The sequence below is a fragment of the Triticum urartu genome, chromosome 5 (genome assembly GCF_003073215.2).
Source record: "Triticum urartu cultivar G1812 chromosome 5, Tu2.1, whole genome shotgun sequence".
Lineage (NCBI taxonomy): Eukaryota > Viridiplantae > Streptophyta > Magnoliopsida > Poales > Poaceae > Triticum > Triticum urartu.
Genome location: NC_053026.1, coordinates 651,933,411 through 651,951,002, shown reverse-complemented (window position 1 = coordinate 651,951,002; position 17,592 = coordinate 651,933,411). Strand labels below are relative to the sequence as shown.

Sequence of the window (17,592 nt, the reverse complement as noted above, 5' to 3'; positions counted from 1 at the left end):
GTTTTGAATTTTATTTGAAAAATCATAAAATGTTCATGAATTCAAAAATGTTTAGAAAATCATAAAATGTCCAATATTTAAAAAAACTTTATGCATTGCTTTTGAGAAATCATGAAATTTTCATGAATTCAAAAATGTTTGAAAATCATAAGTGTCCAGTATTTTAGAAATGTTTGCATATTATAAAAAATCATGATTTCGAAAAAATGTTCGCAAAAAAATACTCATGATTTTAGGAAAATGATCATGTACACAAAACATATTCAGGAATTTGAAAATGTAAATTTTAGAAAATATTCACAAAAATTCAAACAGATGTGTAAATAACTAACGGAACTGACATGCTTACATAGAGGGCTTTTAGGATATGTAGAGGTTGTTTTATGATTTTATCTAGTACATGTGAGTCGCCTAAAAAATTGGTTTCCATGTTCTATACAGTGTTGAGACCCAAAAAAAAATAGACACAGCTTCCTAGGGATTCTCTCGCTGTTTTCCCCTACTTTTTTTCTTAACAGCGAGAGTGCCTCCTCCACCCCGCACACGTTCATGGGTCGGGCGTTTTTTCTTTTCTTATTTCTGTTTCTGTGTTTCCTTCTTCAAATTAATCCGGGACTACAAAAGTTGTGAGTTTTGAATTTTATTTGAAAAATCATAAATTGTTCATGATGTAGGAGAAGGAGCAGGTGATGGTTGCGGCTGCGACTACATGCTCCAAGGTGGAGGTCGTGCGACCTATGTCGCAGCCGGCGCCGGGTGCCGTCGACTTTGCTGTGGTCGCGCTGCAGGAAGCCGACTACGAAACTCTGCATTTCCTTGTAACAAGTTTGTGATAGCAGCATTTTATTTGTATCATGGAAATGTCTTGTCTGTATGGAAACTTAAACGCACATCTCCAAGAAATTAATCGGTTTATGATCGTGTGGCGCCTGGCCTAGTCGTTGGATGTACTGTCATAGCTCTCCGTTTGGTTAGATAGGCACGTCCACTAATGTCGTTGCTTCTTCCTGCAAATACTCAACCACTGCGAGAGAAATTTGACTAAGTAAATATCTGATTGAAGTGATGAAAGCAAGGGCTGCTACAAAATAGCAGGTGCATTGTTATGTGGGCTTCACGACAAATCTTTGAAAAGCTTGATTTTACACATTCTATACCAACTTGCGGAAAGTACATGAGTAGTAGTCACTCTATATGTCTTTAGAAGTCTTGCACCCATGAAACCCACGCATTAGTAGGTGACTTTGTCTGTGCATGTCCGCCTTGAGCTAGAAAACGATTGTTGCCTTACATGACTTGGCTTTTCTCAACTGCTCTTTGACTGATTTTGCGCGCACCAGTTCAGACTATGACCAGGTATATGATAGTATGATAGAAACGCAGGATACTTAGATACCTAATTAAACTAGTGAAATTCATTAGTTTATCTTGCCGGATGTTTCTTGTTTATAAATGTTTTCCTTAAATAATAATGGTGACGGGTGGTGAACTTTCCTGGAATTAGCCATGCATGCATTGTGGAGACTCGGGTGAGATGGAGAAACAATAAAGTTACTACTGAGTCTTACATCACATAGAGTTGCTTTATCTATCTGTAATTGTATACGCTACATGGCTTCATTGAAGGGAAAACGTGTAAAGGGGAACTTGTAAAGTTTATGCAAAATAGTTTAATCAGCAGCCAGAGACCATTTCAATCTGTTGGTCGGTTCCACCTGACTATGTCTATTGCTCCCGAGTTTCGCACACGGCTCATTGCGCCTATATAAACACATACACACCCTGCATGTTCAAAGCATCACTCAGGCCACAAACACAAACAGGAACACAAGAGAAAAGAAGAGCCAACGATACTAAACTCTAATGGCAACCTCCTCTTCCATCCTTCTCCTTGCTGCTCTTCTTGCCTTGGTCTCATGGCAGGCCATTGCCTCCGATCCTGGCCCACTCCAGGACTTTTGTGTCGCCGACATGCATTCGCCAGGTACTATGTGGTTTCTCATCATGTTTTCACCAAATGAATTTCTAGAAATTATATTCAAGTCGAAACAGCTTGCTAAGATCTGAGTTTACATGTTACATCTCCTCTATGCACCAGTGCGTGTCAATGGATTTGTTTGCAAGAACCCGATGGAAGTTAACGCAGACGACTTCTTCAAGGCAGCCAACCTCGACAAGCCTAGGGTGACCAACAAGGTTGGATCCAACGTCACTTTGATCAACGTCATGCAGATTGCTGGACTCAACACCCTCGGCATCTCAATTGCACGCATCGACTATGCTCCCTTGGGTCAGAACCCACCACATACGCACCCTCGCGCCACCGAGATCCTCACGGTGCTCGAGGGGACATTGTATGTTGGCTTTGTCACATCCAACCAGCCCGCCCCCAACAGAAACAAGTTCTTCTCCAAGGTGCTCAACAAAGGTGATGTGTTTGTCTTCCCCGTGGGGCTCATCCACTTCCAATTCAACCCCAACCCCCACCAGCCCGCTGTTGCAATTGCCGCGCTTAGCAGCCAGAACCCAGGGGCTATCACAATTGCCAATGCAGTGTTTGGGTCAGACCCACCAATTTCAGATGATGTTCTTGCCAAGGCATTTCAGGTGGAAAAGAATACAATAGACTATCTCCAGGCTCAATTTTGGGAGAACAACCACAACTAAGTCAGTCATTTGTTGATTACACAGAAGATTAGTGCATAAACCAAATATTTGGTTGAATTTCTCGAGCATCCCTATCTATAAAATAAATGGATAGTATGTCATGCCGCTGTGTGTCTGTAAGCCACCAATGTATTTCAATGTTATGAATAATCAACAATATCTTTTTTCATCACTCTGATATGATGTCGTATGCTATTTTGGTTATTATGCGTCGTATTTCCCATAACAAATGGAAATTCAGGGTTCTTTTCCTCTTCTCCAATACAATAAACGATTATCTAGTAATTTAATGTAGGTTTGCTGGTTTGGTTGAACACCTCAGGAAATTCTACATATATAGTGCTTGTGTGCTATACATGTGCGGCACTATGATGTCTACCATTGGTTATGACGAAAAAGGGGTTTTCCCCGCTCTATATTATAAAGCAACCATCACCGCGTTACAACCGAGTAGGCCGATATAAACACTCGTCACCACCGCACACAACACACACGCAAGACAAGATACAAAGGTGTCGGGCACTGACACACCACCCCACCGACTACCAAGCTAACTACAGATATGCAAAGAAGACCGTTTGGAGCAGACGGAGACCTCCACCATGAACCACAACGAAGAGGTGATACGGACAACGATGAAGCCAGGGCTCCAAAATGGTGTCTCCCAGAAGGGTACGACCACATGTAGATCAAGTTTTCATCTGAAGCATGATGAAAGGAGTCGGAACACGGCGATGGAGCCTACAGGAAGGGTACAACGTCAACATATCAATGATGTCACCATCGGCCAGGACACGGATTGGGCAAGTGGTGCACCCTAGCGTTTACACACCTCTGTCACACCCTAGCTCCACTAAACACCCGCAACCTAGCCACCCATGTGGCCATGGTTGCCCGCCCGCACCTGAGACGCATGCTCCGCCTACGAATGTCGCGCCTCCCGCCGCCAGGGCCGCTGCCCTGCATCCAAACCCCTCCAAGACCAGCCAAAGTGTTTGGCTTTGGTCCAAAGGCAGCCCCCAACCGACGGGGCCGAAGAGTATGTCCCGCCTAGAACAATGCCGGAGCTATGGCAGCGCGCTGAGGCATAGAAAGCAGGAGGAAGGGGAGAGGAAGCATCCACGTCTAGTACACCCTTGTGCCGGTGATGGGTGGCCCGACCATGTCGGCGCCGCCATCCCTCTCGCCAACCTCAACACCGAGCAACCCATGTGCTACCCCACCTCGGCGGTTGATGTAGCTCCACGCGATACCACCAATGACACCTGACCACTGGCAAGGACAACCCCATGAAACACCGCCATCGACCAAAACTGCTCACCGAGGGATGCCCACCTTTGAGCTCGTCGTTGTTCGCCGTAAGAGCTACTGGAGGTGACCAACCTGCCCTCTATCCCATCGCTGCTACGCCTCCACTACCACCAGCCGAGGCCATGGCGAGGGCAGCCACCCGCAACCTGCATCGTCTGGATCAAGATCTGGAAGCCTAGATCACCACTGTCGCCAGCACCCAGACACGCCCATCCACCAAACCATCGGGCAAGTGGGCAGCAGGGCGCCGGAGCACCGTGTTCGCCCACTGTATTGCCGCGGCACCCCCCCACACACACACACAGACCATGTTCTGGCTCTGGTCGCCAACCCTCACCAACCCCACACGAGCAAGAAGAGCCAGAGGCCTCACCGCCGCCAGCGACGGTAGGGCTTCGCCCGACCACCTTGTCAAGAGGCAGTGAGTGTCGGTGTCAAAACCGGCGGATCTCGGGTAGGGGGTCCCAAACTGTGCGTCTAAGGTCGATGGTAACAGGAGACAGGGGACACGATGTTTACCCAGGTTTGGGCCCTCTCTATGGAGGTAATACCCTACTTCCTGCTTGATTGATCTTGATGAATATGAGTATTACAAGAGTTGATATACCACGAGATCGAGATGGCTAAACCCTAAAAGCCTAGCATGTATGACTATGGTAATCATTGAGCCTCTATCCGGACTGAGCCCTCCGGTTTATATAGACATTGGAGGGGACTAGGGTTGTGCAAGGTCGGTTACAGAGAAAGGAATCTTCATATTGGGTCGCCAAGCTTGCCTTCCACGCCAAGGAGAGTCCCATCCGGACACAGGAGAGAGTCTTCGGTCTTGTTTCTTCACAGCCCATTAGTCCGACCCATGTCCAACAGGCCGGACGCTCGAGGACCTCTTAGTCCATGACTCCCTCAGTAGCCCCTGAACCAGGCTTCAATAACGAGGTGTCCGGCACGCAGATTGTCTTCGGCATTGCAAGGCGGGCTCCCCTTTCCGAATACTTCAGGATAGTCTTCGTACGAAACGACAGTGACCGGACCTGCAACACAAGTACCACAGCCGTAGAGTATAGTATTTTACGAGTCCAATCTGCTGATAATTTTTATAATGTGACATCACGCTCACCCGGTTATTTATTTCGAACCGTTTCCTATCCCGCCGTTCCACGTTTCGAGGCGTTGTTGTTATTGGCACGTCCTGTCGAAGCAGAGATCGTGTCCCCTTATTGCGGGATTCTCATCAATACGAGTGTGGGTAACCCAACCGTTCTGTTGGAAAGATTCCTTAGGAATAGGCAAGTCTTCAGGCTCAGGAGGAGGCGTTCAATACCCGGTGCCTTTATAAAGGAATGAAGGGCTGTCTTTTTACACCAAACCTCTCCTCAGCCTATCCAACCTCAAGTTCTAGCACCCAAGGTTCGACTTCATTGCTCCAAGCTTCCCCATCATGTCCGGGCCCAGCCCTCAGGGTCGATAGATGGCTTCCTCCATTACAGAGGAGGATATCGCAAAGCTTCGGGCGGCCAGATACCTGACCGCAGAGATCCCCCACAGGCTTCCTGCTTAAGGACAGGTTATTCCAACCCCCAGATCAGGCGAGAGGGTCATATTCGTCTCTCACTTCCTTCGAGGGCTAGGGTTCGCTCTCCACCCCTTTGTCCAGGGGCTAATGTTTTATTACGGACTAGATTTTCACCATCTACCTCCGGATTCTCTCCTCCACGTCTCAGCATTTATCATCACGTGTGAGGCCTTCCTCCGAATCCCCCCACACTTTGGCCTATGGCTCAAGACCTTTAGTGTGAAGCCGAAGGTAGTCGACGGGGAACAGGCGGAGTGTGGCAGTGCTGTAGTAAGCAAGCTTACCAACACTCTCTGGCCAAAAGGCTCTTTCACCAAAACTTCCAACCAATGGCAGAGAGAGTGGTTTTACATCACGGAACCCCGTAGTACCAAGTGGGCAGCTATACCTGCATTTCATTCCGACCCTCCATTACAGCTTGCATCATGGATCAATAAGGGGTTGGACTGGAGATCAGTTGATGAAGTGCAGACTCTACAGAGCCGCATCCGAACCCTCCTTGAGAAGGACATCGATCTTGTCGACGTGGTTCAAGTAATGCTAGTCCGCCAAGCTCTGCCATGCCAACGTAGGCCTCTCCGCATGTGGTAGTTTAATCCAGAAGGACCACGAACCCTCCAACACTTCTTCGCATTACGCACAAAGGGAGGTGGAAGTTGTTTTTTGGGAAACGAAAACATTGGCCGGACACCACTGTGGACACCGGCCTCGACTGCAACCGTCTAGACACCCCGGTAAGCACTTGACTTTCGAACACTTTGTATGTAAGTATGCCGTAATACATTATTGAGCAAACTATCTTCTTCCAGGGCTGGATAAAGAAAGCGGAACTAATTAGGTGTTCGGCCCCCCTTCCCGAAGGCTCAGTGGGTCCCGTATTAACAAGGATGCTGGCCCCGGCTCCATACCAGATGCCTGTGAGGGAGAGCAAGGCGGAGAGTGGGAGGACCAAAGATGGCCTCCATCCCGAAAGTATATCAGACATTATTTCCGGGGGAATCAAGATTCCATCGTTCGAAGATAAAAATGAAGGGGAAGTCAACATCTCTTCCCGCCATGGAAAGAGAAGGGCCTCCTCCGAAAATTGGGTGGAAAAGGCTCCTAAGCGAGGCAAGATGCCTCTGTCAGGTGGCTCGGGCTTGGAGGACGACGTCATCGCGCAGTCCCATGACGAGGACAAACCTCAGGCCAAATCGTAAGTGAACAAGGGTGTTTCAAATATGTCCCGTTCCTTTCTTGTAACGTCTAGAATATATGTTTTTGTAGTTCGGCACGCAGTCTTCTCCAACAATCCTCTTCCTTGGAGGACCTTCTCCCGGAGATGATGGAAAGCGAGACGCCTCCACTGGTCTCCTTGCCCAATAGGGCGGACGACTTCGAGGTGTAGTCGCGGTGGGTCTCCCCCGATCAAGTGGTGCAAAGGATGACGACGACACTACCCGAAGGTGATACTTCGGTGGCCCAGGGTCCGGAGACCAACAATGGAGGTCCCGAGCAGTCCGGTCTACAGCCGGATACGAATAAACGGATTCCTTTAAAGGGAGGCCGTACTCCTTTAGCAGCTTCCGGAGACCCAGAAGCGTCGGATATATTGACAAACATGCCGCGGCAGGCGTCTGTCTTAGAGGAACATCGTACCCTGATTGGCACAGTGGTTGAAAAGGTCTTATCCGTGAAAAGCGGATTGAATGGGGCCTTCATGGGCCTGCTAAGAGGCTTCGAGGTTTGTACTAGAACATGTTCGATTGTGTTTTATTCACAAAATACACCTGTGTATAGATAGTAGCCCCTGAGACTCTGGTTGGCTTCCCGAGGGAGGCGATCAGAGGATCAAAAGATATGCCCAGGAAATAATCTGATTAATTGGAACACAGACTGTGACCTCCCCGGTAACTGCCCGGACCACAGAGTGCGATTTGACTTGAGATTAAGCCATAGTGATCCGAGATTAAGAAAAAAATTCTGAAAAAAAATTGAAAAAAAATTGTTAGTAATGGCGCACTTTTATGTGGTGCGCCATTACTAAGCCAGATAGGCACAGTAATGGTGCACCAGAGGTGCGCCATTACTATTTGTTACTTATGGCGTGATAATAGTGGCGCACCTGTAGTGCGCCATTAATGGCCAAAACAGCTGCGCCACTAATTAGCCTTTCTCTAGTAGTGTGTCCATAGGATGCTCCGCATCACCCCCCCCCCCCCCCGGGAAAGATCCAACCTCGGATCGAAATCCAAATCACCATGGGAAAGAGATTGTGTTGCCTTGTAGAAGTTGACGATCACCAAGCATTCATCATCTTGTAGCTTGAAATGGGCACTCTCCAATGTCGCACCATCTTGTAATTCCTTCAAAAGGAGCAATAATAACAAGCACTTGGAAAAACAAATGTGGTTGGCATTAAAGCAAAACCAAGCATTCAAGAGGTGAGTCACCAAATAAGTGTCGTCATCATGCAAAGCATATGGTTTGACAAAGAAGTGTGGCATGGCATTTAAGCATATAAGTTGAGCACAATCAAGGACATCATGGGAACAAGCATGCAAATGGGAGGAAGTGATGCAAATATGTGTGTTAAGAGAATAAGCATCTACCTCATGGTCGTAGAAAGAGTGCGCAATGTGCTCAACAAAAGGGCGATGGTAGGCATAGGAATCATTCACAACACCAAAGGAAATGAAGGATCTAAACACATGGGTCAAATGCAAGACAATCCAAGCATAATGTGCATGGGGTGTAGCGAAAATCGTGTGGCACTCAACACAATGGAAAGAGCAATTGTTCATCATGAGTGAGGCAATCAAGTCAATCATGTGACAAGCAATGGGAGATGGCGTATGTGAATAAGTGACATTGTTGCGACCAAAGATATGATAGGAGCAAGTAATCCAAGAATTGGATGCAACATGGAAAGCAATCATAGTAAACAAGTCATGCAAGCTAGTAGTGCGAAGATGAAACATACTAGAGGAAATCATGGCAATCATGTCATGTGAGCAAATCATAGGCATAGGCAATGCGCATGACATATCGCAAGCACGAACACAAAGCAAGATCATAGTATCATTATAGGCATGGGGCACAAAGCAAACATGGTAATAACAAGTGATATCTCCACCAAGCTTGCAAATACACATAAAAGTACTAGATTCAAGCATCATGTGTAATTCAAAGCATGGGTCACAAATGCATGGCACAGGCATAGGAAAGAGCATATCATGCAAAGTGAACATGGCAATATGGGAATAAAGTGAGAGGTGGTAAATAACCCATAACTATGTGAGGGGCATGTAGAAGAGATGTGTGAAGTCGTTGCGCAAGGGGAACGGTGGTAAGGACAATCCATGGAATCCCAAGTCATCATTGCTCTCTAGAGCTCGTTTCGTCAACTCATGGGATTGTGAGGTTGACGAGTGTTCATGGGTACCAACACAAAAGAGACAAAAATGAAAGAACGTGTGTGCATGGTAAATGTACACATCATCCATCATGATGTGTATGTGCATGTGTGAGTTAGCACAAGATAAGCATCGCTTAAAGAAATTTGATGCATGGTATAAGAACATGTCTCCATCGTGAAAGAATAGTTGTTATGTATGACATGATGAGGACGCAAATCAAGTATGCAATTATATGGCAGATCATTCATGGAAAGCATTTTGTGCACACAAGTATTGGGATCATGCAATGAATGGGATGAATCAAAATCTCCTAAAATGTATGAGGAAACTATGGGGGTCTCCTCATGAGCAATATTGCAAACATCATATGGAGAAAATGGACGACATCCAAAACAATGCATATCCGAAGCTAGGTGGCTATGGCATGGCATATGAGATAAATGATGCAAAGGAAGCATGTCAATATCATCACATGAGAAACAAATGCCAATAACCATAGGCTTGTCATCTATGCCATATGTGCAAATTGGGTTTATTTTAATGGAATATGCATATTCACTACGATGAGATTGCAAATAAGACATATGATGGATCTCATGCATAGCATATGACAAGTCAAGCGGATTGGAAAACATGATGTGACCAAGAGAATTATCACAAGTGATCCTATGCAACATGGCATCACAACTAATAGACTCCACATGGCAATCATCAAACTCATCATAAATGGGTAAATCATCGCATGGGGAAATCATACTAGCATGAATCATGGCAATAGGGGGATCAACATCATGCAAGCAATCAATGTCAAGAACGTCCACTAGTGGGACAAGAGCATCACCTTCACCTACGTTACCTTTCTCATTCCAGTCATGTGATGTACGTGAGGTGGGAAAGACCAAATGGTGGTCATCATCTTCATCTTGATGGAACCATGTGGGGGTGCATCATAGTCCACCATGGCCATCGTCATGTCCAAAGGAAGGACGGAGTCGTCGAGGATCGGCGCGTCATCATATATGGGACCTAGCACCAAACAAGAAGACACAATAGAGGGAGACGTTAAGTTGTTAGAAAGCAAAATGGCCTCATATGCCTCATCAACTACCTCACTCTCTCTATGTGGTGGTTCACTCACTCCCTCAAGGTAGGTGCACTCAATGTCACATATGGTGGAGTCACTCATCTCACTCAAGTGGTGGGGGTGGTGGCTCTCCTCACATGGGAATTGGGGCAACTCATCATATATGGGGCTAGTGGTGAAGTCACGCTCTCTCTCAATATGGTGGCAAAAGTCACTCAAGTCATCATACGTCACCGTGGTCGAAGGGAAAATCCCATGCTCAACCGTCTCGTAGTCATCGCCGTGGTTGAAGGCCGAAGATGGCACATCACCACTCTCATCGTGGATGAAGGCCCAAAGATGGCACATCATCGCTCTAGTCGTGGATGAATGCCGAAGATGGCACATCATCACTCTCGCTGTCATGTAGCATGGTCATTGCGAAGTGAGCTCGGGGTCGAGTAGACTTTGCCTTCATGAGTTCTTGCTCCGCCTTGAGAGCACCAATGTAGTTGTCGTTGAGAGACTTGTAGTTCTCGAGGAAGATAGTCTTGGAGATGGCGTTGTTCAATCCCATCATGAAGTAGAACTTCATCCAAATGGGGTCGTCCACGCCGGCACGTCGCAAGGCTTCCTTCATGTTCTTAAAGTACTCGCCAAGGGACTTGGATCCTTGTATGATGTTCTCCAATTGACGTTGAAGATGTTCCATGTAGGTGGAAGGCACAAATTCTTGCCGCGTCGTTTTCTTCATCGTGGGCCACGTCATGGTGAAGCTTGTTGAAGGTCTATGAAGCCACCATGTCAATGCATAGTCGTGGAAGGTACTTGTGGCGCACTTCACTTGATCATCGAAGGGTACTTGATGCAGCTTGAGGTAGTCGTCCATCTTGCACTCCCACTTGAGGTATTCATTGAGGTCAATAGTCCCAAAGAATGGAATCTCCTCGATGATGTCGACGTCGTAGTAGAAAGAGGGAGTAGTGGACTTGAGCTCGTGGAGTAGGCGAAGATGCCGTACGTCCGAAGGATTATCTTGCAATACATGTGAAGTATGCCATGGTTGGAACCCGGTTGTGCTCAGGATTGATATGTGAATGTTGAATTTTGCAAAAGTTGCTTCCTGGAGTTGTTGTTGAGGTATCTCACTTTCTGGTGCATGTAATAAGTAAGTTATGGTCCCTTTGCTATCTAACTTGCTTTAGTTGTTGTTAGCTTGATTTTCCAGCATGTTTTGTTTTAGCTTCCTTTTGGTTCAAAACACTTGTATGTTTGATTGACGGTTTATTTAATGGAAATCGATGAGGTGGCTTGTTGTATCAAGAAACATATGACCGTTATTTTTTTGTCTTATGTTAAGTACTATATGATTTTTGCTAAGTTTTAGAAATTGGGCACACCGGGGACCAGGATCCAAAATCAGCTCCAACATATATGGTAAACATGCATAAATATACAAAAGAAGCGATTATTATTGAACCACCAAATATGATTATTATTTGAATTGTTTCTTCGTAACAAGCTGCTGATACAATCATTTTATCTTGAAACAAAATTTTGCTCGCTTTATAAATGAAGCTACATAGCCAAACGATACATGGTGTAGAGTAAATCCTCATACAAGATGATCAAAGAAAAGCATAGCAAAACAAGCCAAACATGCTAACAAGCACAGAAAGTGCACAACTAGATGCCTCGAGCATGCCGCCGAGAAGAAGCACAGGAGAGGCCGGACCACCTACCCAACCAGGACCGCCACTAACATCATACCACACGCCACCTAGGAGAAACCACTCGGCTTTGTTGTACCGTCACAGCCCAACTACCGCTGGAGAGGACCCTCTGCCCTCTTGCTCTGAATCAAGAAGTGACATCCACATCGGCAAGCAGGCAGGACGAAGGGAGGACGCTGTCGTGTGTAAAAGATACGTGCAAATGATATAACGAGTTACTGGAGTTGAGGTAGGGTCGATTGGATCTCCCCCACCATTTTGAACACGCAGCCGCGATGAAAGATAGTCACTCACCGGCGACACCCCCACGAGGGTCACAACGCAATGCGCCACTACCACCATGTCTGTCGGGGCGGACAAGCGTATTCATCCTGAACTACCAGGGAGGAGAGAACCATGGCGATGCACCCAAGAGGGACATGACACCCGCAAGCATCACGGCCACGGGCGTTGAGGCTCCGAGCTTTCACTCAGACCCTCCCAGACACCTTGCCAAGGGGGAATCAGGCCACCAGAACCACCACAATAGGTCGAGAACTCTAAGATCAGGATAAGCCCTTCGCCACCACCAACGGTGACAACTTCACCAAGACTACTAGCCACAATGCACCTTGCCACCCCCATGGCCAAGAAACACCGACATGCTACTCAATGGAGAGCTAACGTGCAACCTACCATCTAAGGCTGCTGCCCCGGCATCCGACACTCCAGCCCTGCGCACCTCCACCAACATGCTGGTCCAAGATCATCGTTGGAGGACATCAAACCATAGAAAGGCTTGGCCCGACCCAAGCCCACAACCACAACAAGATCCGGTCGAGCCCAAGACTGCTAGTGAGCCCATATGACCACACCAGGTTGGTGCATGGAGGAGCTCACCATCGGAGGAGCCTCACCCACGAGCAGTGGAGTGCGGCCATACCTTGCATGCCGCAATCACCCCTCATAGGTCAATGACCATGATGCTGCCCTTGATTTGGGGAAGCGTCAACTTCGGTCAAAGTTCCCTGATCCACAGACACAAGTGAGGTGGAACACGGCCCCATTAGTCATGGCATACCTCCTCAAGCAACTGGCCCACCTCCGACAGCATGGGCTAGCAGTGGCACCACTGCTGGGGTCTAGAGTAACCCACATAGATGGGGGAGTTGGGGGGGGGGGGGGGGGGGGGGCGGGGGGGGGGGGGGGGGGGGGGGGGGGGGGGGGGGGGGGGGGGGAGGGACGCCATCACTAACTACCGCCACTCGGTGCTTTGCAGCATGGTGCCGACCGATGGCGGCAAGGGAAGGATGATAGGACGGGGACCTATGGCCGACGGTGGAGATGGCTTAGGTTTTGACGCCTAGAAGTTTTTTATTTGTTTGATGGAAACATCTTTTCTGTATCAAGACTACCAACACATACCTCCAAGAAATTAATCATTTATGAGTGGCCACCCGGATTAATATCATTAGATTCATTTTGTACTCTAACAAATCACACAAGTTGAGCCTAGTTGAGCCTAGTCAAGAAAGGCCGTGCCTAAAATCAGACGACAAGTAATTCGAGGCGGGGAGAGTATATAATAGCTGTGCTAGCAAGGTGCATTCATGCATGGAATGACACGCCTTGATTTCTTCCTCATTGACCCCATCCGATAACTACTTCTCCATCTTATAGTGTTAGACTCTAACGTCTCTAAGCAATCTAATATTTTTCTTTCTTTTTTTCATATCACTCGGATGACTCATGATATTCCATTACATTTCTAACCATGATTTTTTTAATCGTATGTATGTTAAGTTGTTAACACACATCGTTAAATGTATAATTGTATCTTGTGCATAGTATTATTTGTTGGCGATGCCTCTCCTTGCAGCGCCGCTCCTTTCTACCTCTGACTACTCTTCTTTTTGTGGTTTCTCTCAAACACACACCCTTGGAAGAAACTCTCAGGAAACACACACACACGCCAAGGAAGAAACCTGCTGCTAGCTTTGCCGGGAGGCTCTCTCCTTGGTTAACACAATGGCTACATTTTCTCACCAGCCCTCACGGCCTTTAATTCTCATTACTCGATGGAACTATTTATACATAGGAGAGCCTTATGCACGTCCTGGCTAGTCAGCACTCTCGGTCACCACACACCATGCACGCACGCACGCACCACTAACAGACTAACCACATGACTCTGTCTCTATCCCCTGAAATCGCTCCAGGATATACACAAGACCGGCCATCGTGCAAACCCACGCAGGAGGCTAGCTAGTATATCGCATGCACTAACAAACTCACCGAATCTTCTCAGCTTTAGCTATTCTTCCAGCCGGCCGTCAGACTCCATCACGCGTCTTGTTGCTTCACACAACATCGCCGTATCCCCCGACCTTTTCGTCTCACGCAGAACTGCAGCTTCACACTGTCATCGGCATCTCGCCGTGCCCCCCGGACACGGCAGTCCGGCATCTCGCGTCCTTCGCGCGCCTCCACTGAAACCTTGCCGGCTAGCTACTCCCTAAACCATCTACGACTACATGCAAATAGCAAAACTAAATATGCGGATACATTGAATCAAAATTAGTGCTAACATTATTCATGATAAGTCCGGTGGCAAATATATTGTTAGCTCTATTTTCTTGCATGTCTTGTTTTAGCTTCCTTTTGGTTCGAAAATCTTGTAAATCTGATTAGTCGGCTGTTTAATGGAAATTGATGAGGCGTCTTATTCTCTAAAAAAACATATGAGATGCCCCGCAGCTCCAGCCCTCGCGGCTCTCCGCTAGGGATTCTCTCCGGCCGCCGGGCGCGGGCACCCCGGCCCCTCCCGCGCCCCCCCCCCCCCCCCCCCCCCCCGTCTTGCCCCTGCGCCGCCTCCTCGGGAGGTGGCCGGGACGGCGTACCCCTGCTCTCCCTCTCGGCCGTCCCCGTCCTCCAGCTCATCCCCGCCACCGCCGGCGGACGCCCCCGGCGCTGGCTTGGGTGGTGTTGGCGGCGGCGAGACCTCCTGCCCCCGCGCGCATGGCTCCCCTTCCCGAGGCAGGGGACGGCGGCGGTGCTGCTCGGCTAGGCGGCGACCCGGCGGCGGTCACCAGCGGCGGGCGAGGTGGTGGTGCTGCCCCTTGGCAACGGGACGGCGTGGTGACGTGCGGTGGCCGGCAACATGCCCCCGGCCCAGATGTGTCCCCTCCCAGTCCCATCTGGGTCCTAGCGGGCCGGCCATTGGCATGGCTTCGACGTCTGCGTGGAGCAGAGGAGGAGGAGCTTGGACTCGTGGTGGTGGCGCCGACAGCATGCCTTCTGCAGCGTGACGGCAAGAGATTTACGGGCATTTGCAGACCCGGCCGGGCCTGTGGGCCTACAGGCCTTGTATGCTCCTGCTGTTGCATCCGGTCGGTTACTGTCGTTGACGGTGGAGGTTGGGCCCTCCCGTGTGCCAACGATGTTGTTGTTCTGAGTCCCGGCTCCTCTTCTTCATTGAGCAGGCCCCTTTCGCGGTGTCGTGGTGAGACGATGCGGAAGCTTCAAGACCGTTTTGGCGCAGAGTGGTGGTTTGTTTGGTGGTGTGACCCGGAGCGCCCGAGGTGAAGGTTGGGATCGGGAGAAATCCCTGTCGGCCGAGCCGACACCGACGCGATGGTGCGTGAGGGTGCCGCCGGACCTTCCTGGAGGGCGTCGGGGGTACCCTTCCTCTATCCTCGTCGCGTATCGGGGGAAACCCTTGGCAGCAGTGTCGTCATCATCGCGTCCCTTCTTGGAGTGTTGATTGGTACCGGCGCTTCAGAGTATAGGAGCTTAGTGAAGGATCCCCGATGGGGCGGCGGTCGTGAAGCTTCTTCATTTTTGTTGATCCGCCAGTGTCGGCATTTGTTTCTTTTCTTTTTCTCTTTTGTTTCTTTTAGGTGTGCCTGTGTTGCTTCCGCTCCGGCACCTATCTGATTGTATCGGTGATGTTTGCTTTGTAATACAAAGCGGGGAAGGGGGGGCTATTTCATCAAAAAAACATATGATTGTTATTTGTTCTTCTTAAATTTAGAACTAGAAATATGATTTTTGCTACATTTTAGAAACTAGGCACACCGAACACCAGGTTCAAAAACCAGCTCCGACATATATAGACAACATGCACAAATATACAAGAAATGATTATTATCTGAGTTGGTTCTTTGTAACAAAAGCTTTTTATATAAGCATTTTATTCGCCTGATGGAAATATTTTGATCTGTTTTTTATCAAACCTACAAATGCACACCTCTGACAAATCAATCAGTTTATGAGTGGCCTCCCAACCTAGTCACTGGATGCACTATTTACTCTAAAAAAAGGGGGGGCAGGTGAGGTTTGGTGTCATGACCTAGGCAGGAAAGGCAACCGACATAATTAGATTTATGCCATGAACTATTCATGATAAAACTTTTAGCAAGATGATGCTAACTCTCTTACTAAGATCGTCATATCTCTCCCCTTTGGTTAGGCAGGTCCATAAATGTCGTCGCCTCATCCTGCAAATCTCAGCTACTGCGAGAGAAATTTGACCAAGTAAAGATATATCTGTTCGACAGCACTCCAGGTCGCCCCTCCGGTGGCTAAGACTACCAATAGTGAGAGTAACATAGGTAGTAACATCACACATATCTAGATAAAATAGATGATGTGACAAGCAATAAATGAAGAAAGAGAGCCATGTAGTAACATAGCTAGTTACTACTAGTATGAGTTATATCAAAACAAGATAAGTCTATAGCATAATAAATAAAGTATTGCATTTTACCACACATATGTTACTCCCCACTATAGATATAGTAACATGAACATATTACTGCTCTATGTTACTACCCATTGTGGCTAGTCTAACGGCCTCCTCTTCCACTCCCCCACGTCTCCAACTGACTAGAGTAGGTCATGCGCCTGCTGCGCCCCGCACGCCCTGCCATACAGGGCTGCCATTGTACTCTCTCCCTCCCCCTCTGTACTTCTCATTTGTAACACCATATAAGCCCTCGAGGCCAAGGAATACAGAGTGTGAGAGTTACTAAACCTAGCTTGGTATCAGACGCTCATCCAATCCTATCCCCTCGCTTCCGCCATGCATCGATTCCTTAGCCGCACGCGCTCCGGCGGCGACCTCGACACGCCGGCGAGCAACCCCTTCGCCCTCTTCCCTCTAGCCACAGCTCCTCCGCCTGTGTCCCTGGCGACCCCTTCTCGACCGACCGCGCCCCGCGCGGCTCTCCTCGCACATGATGTCCTCCGTAGCAAACAGGCCGTGCCCAAGGCCGCCCCTACTTCCTCGGCCCCGGCGTCCGCGCCACCCGCGCAGCCCACCGCGGCTGCTCTCCGAACGGCGGGGAGCGTCCCCGTTCAACAGCTCGCGCCCGGCGGTTCCAGCAGCGCCCTGGCCCTCCGTCCCGACGCGCCCGACGTCGGCTCCTCCACCGCTGCGATTGGCCTGCCACCCTCCATCAACCACTTCTCCCACCACCGGCTCGAACTCGAATCGGGTAACTACTCCAAATGGTGCCAGATCTTTTACGTCGTTTGTTGCAAGTATCCAGTGCATCACCATCTCGATGTGGCCACCGAGCCACTTCTCTAAAGCGCCATGTGGCGAAACGATGACCTAATCATCGTCCTGTGGTTCCACGGCATCGTTGCCGACGAACTCCTGGACGTGGTCGCCACGCCGAATAGCACCGCCTTCGACATTTGGCAGCAACTGCATTTTCTCTTCCGCGACAATGAAGCTGGTCACGCGGTGATCCTCGGCGTGAAATTCCGCAATCTGGTCCAGGGGGACCTCTCCATTGCCGAGTACTGTCGGCGTCTCAAGTCCCTCGCAACGGACCTCGGCAACGTCGACGAGCGCATCAC

The 17,592-nt window shown here is 48.7% G+C and overlaps 1 protein-coding gene across 1 annotated transcript; it reads left to right on the top strand.

The window, feature by feature from the left end:
- The first annotated feature begins 1,797 nt into the window (after window positions 1-1,797).
- LOC125506494 (germin-like protein 8-5) lies at window positions 1,798-2,839 on the top strand. The gene is made up of 2 exons (XM_048671299.1): window positions 1,798-1,984; window positions 2,099-2,839. The coding sequence occupies exons 1-2, from the start codon at window positions 1,864-1,866 to the stop codon at window positions 2,665-2,667; spliced, it is 690 nt and encodes a 229-aa protein (XP_048527256.1). The 5' UTR covers window positions 1,798-1,863; the 3' UTR covers window positions 2,668-2,839.
- Window positions 2,840-17,592: the final 14,753 nt, after the last annotated feature.

Coding starts and splice junctions, on each gene's coding strand:
- LOC125506494 (XM_048671299.1), top strand. CDS start 1,864: ATGGCAACCTCCTCTTCCATCCTTCTCCTTGCTGCTCTTCTTGCCTTG. Junction 1,985..2,098: donor CGCCGACATGCATTCGCCAG/GTACTATGTGGT, acceptor TCTATGCACCAG/TGCGTGTCAATGGATTTGTT.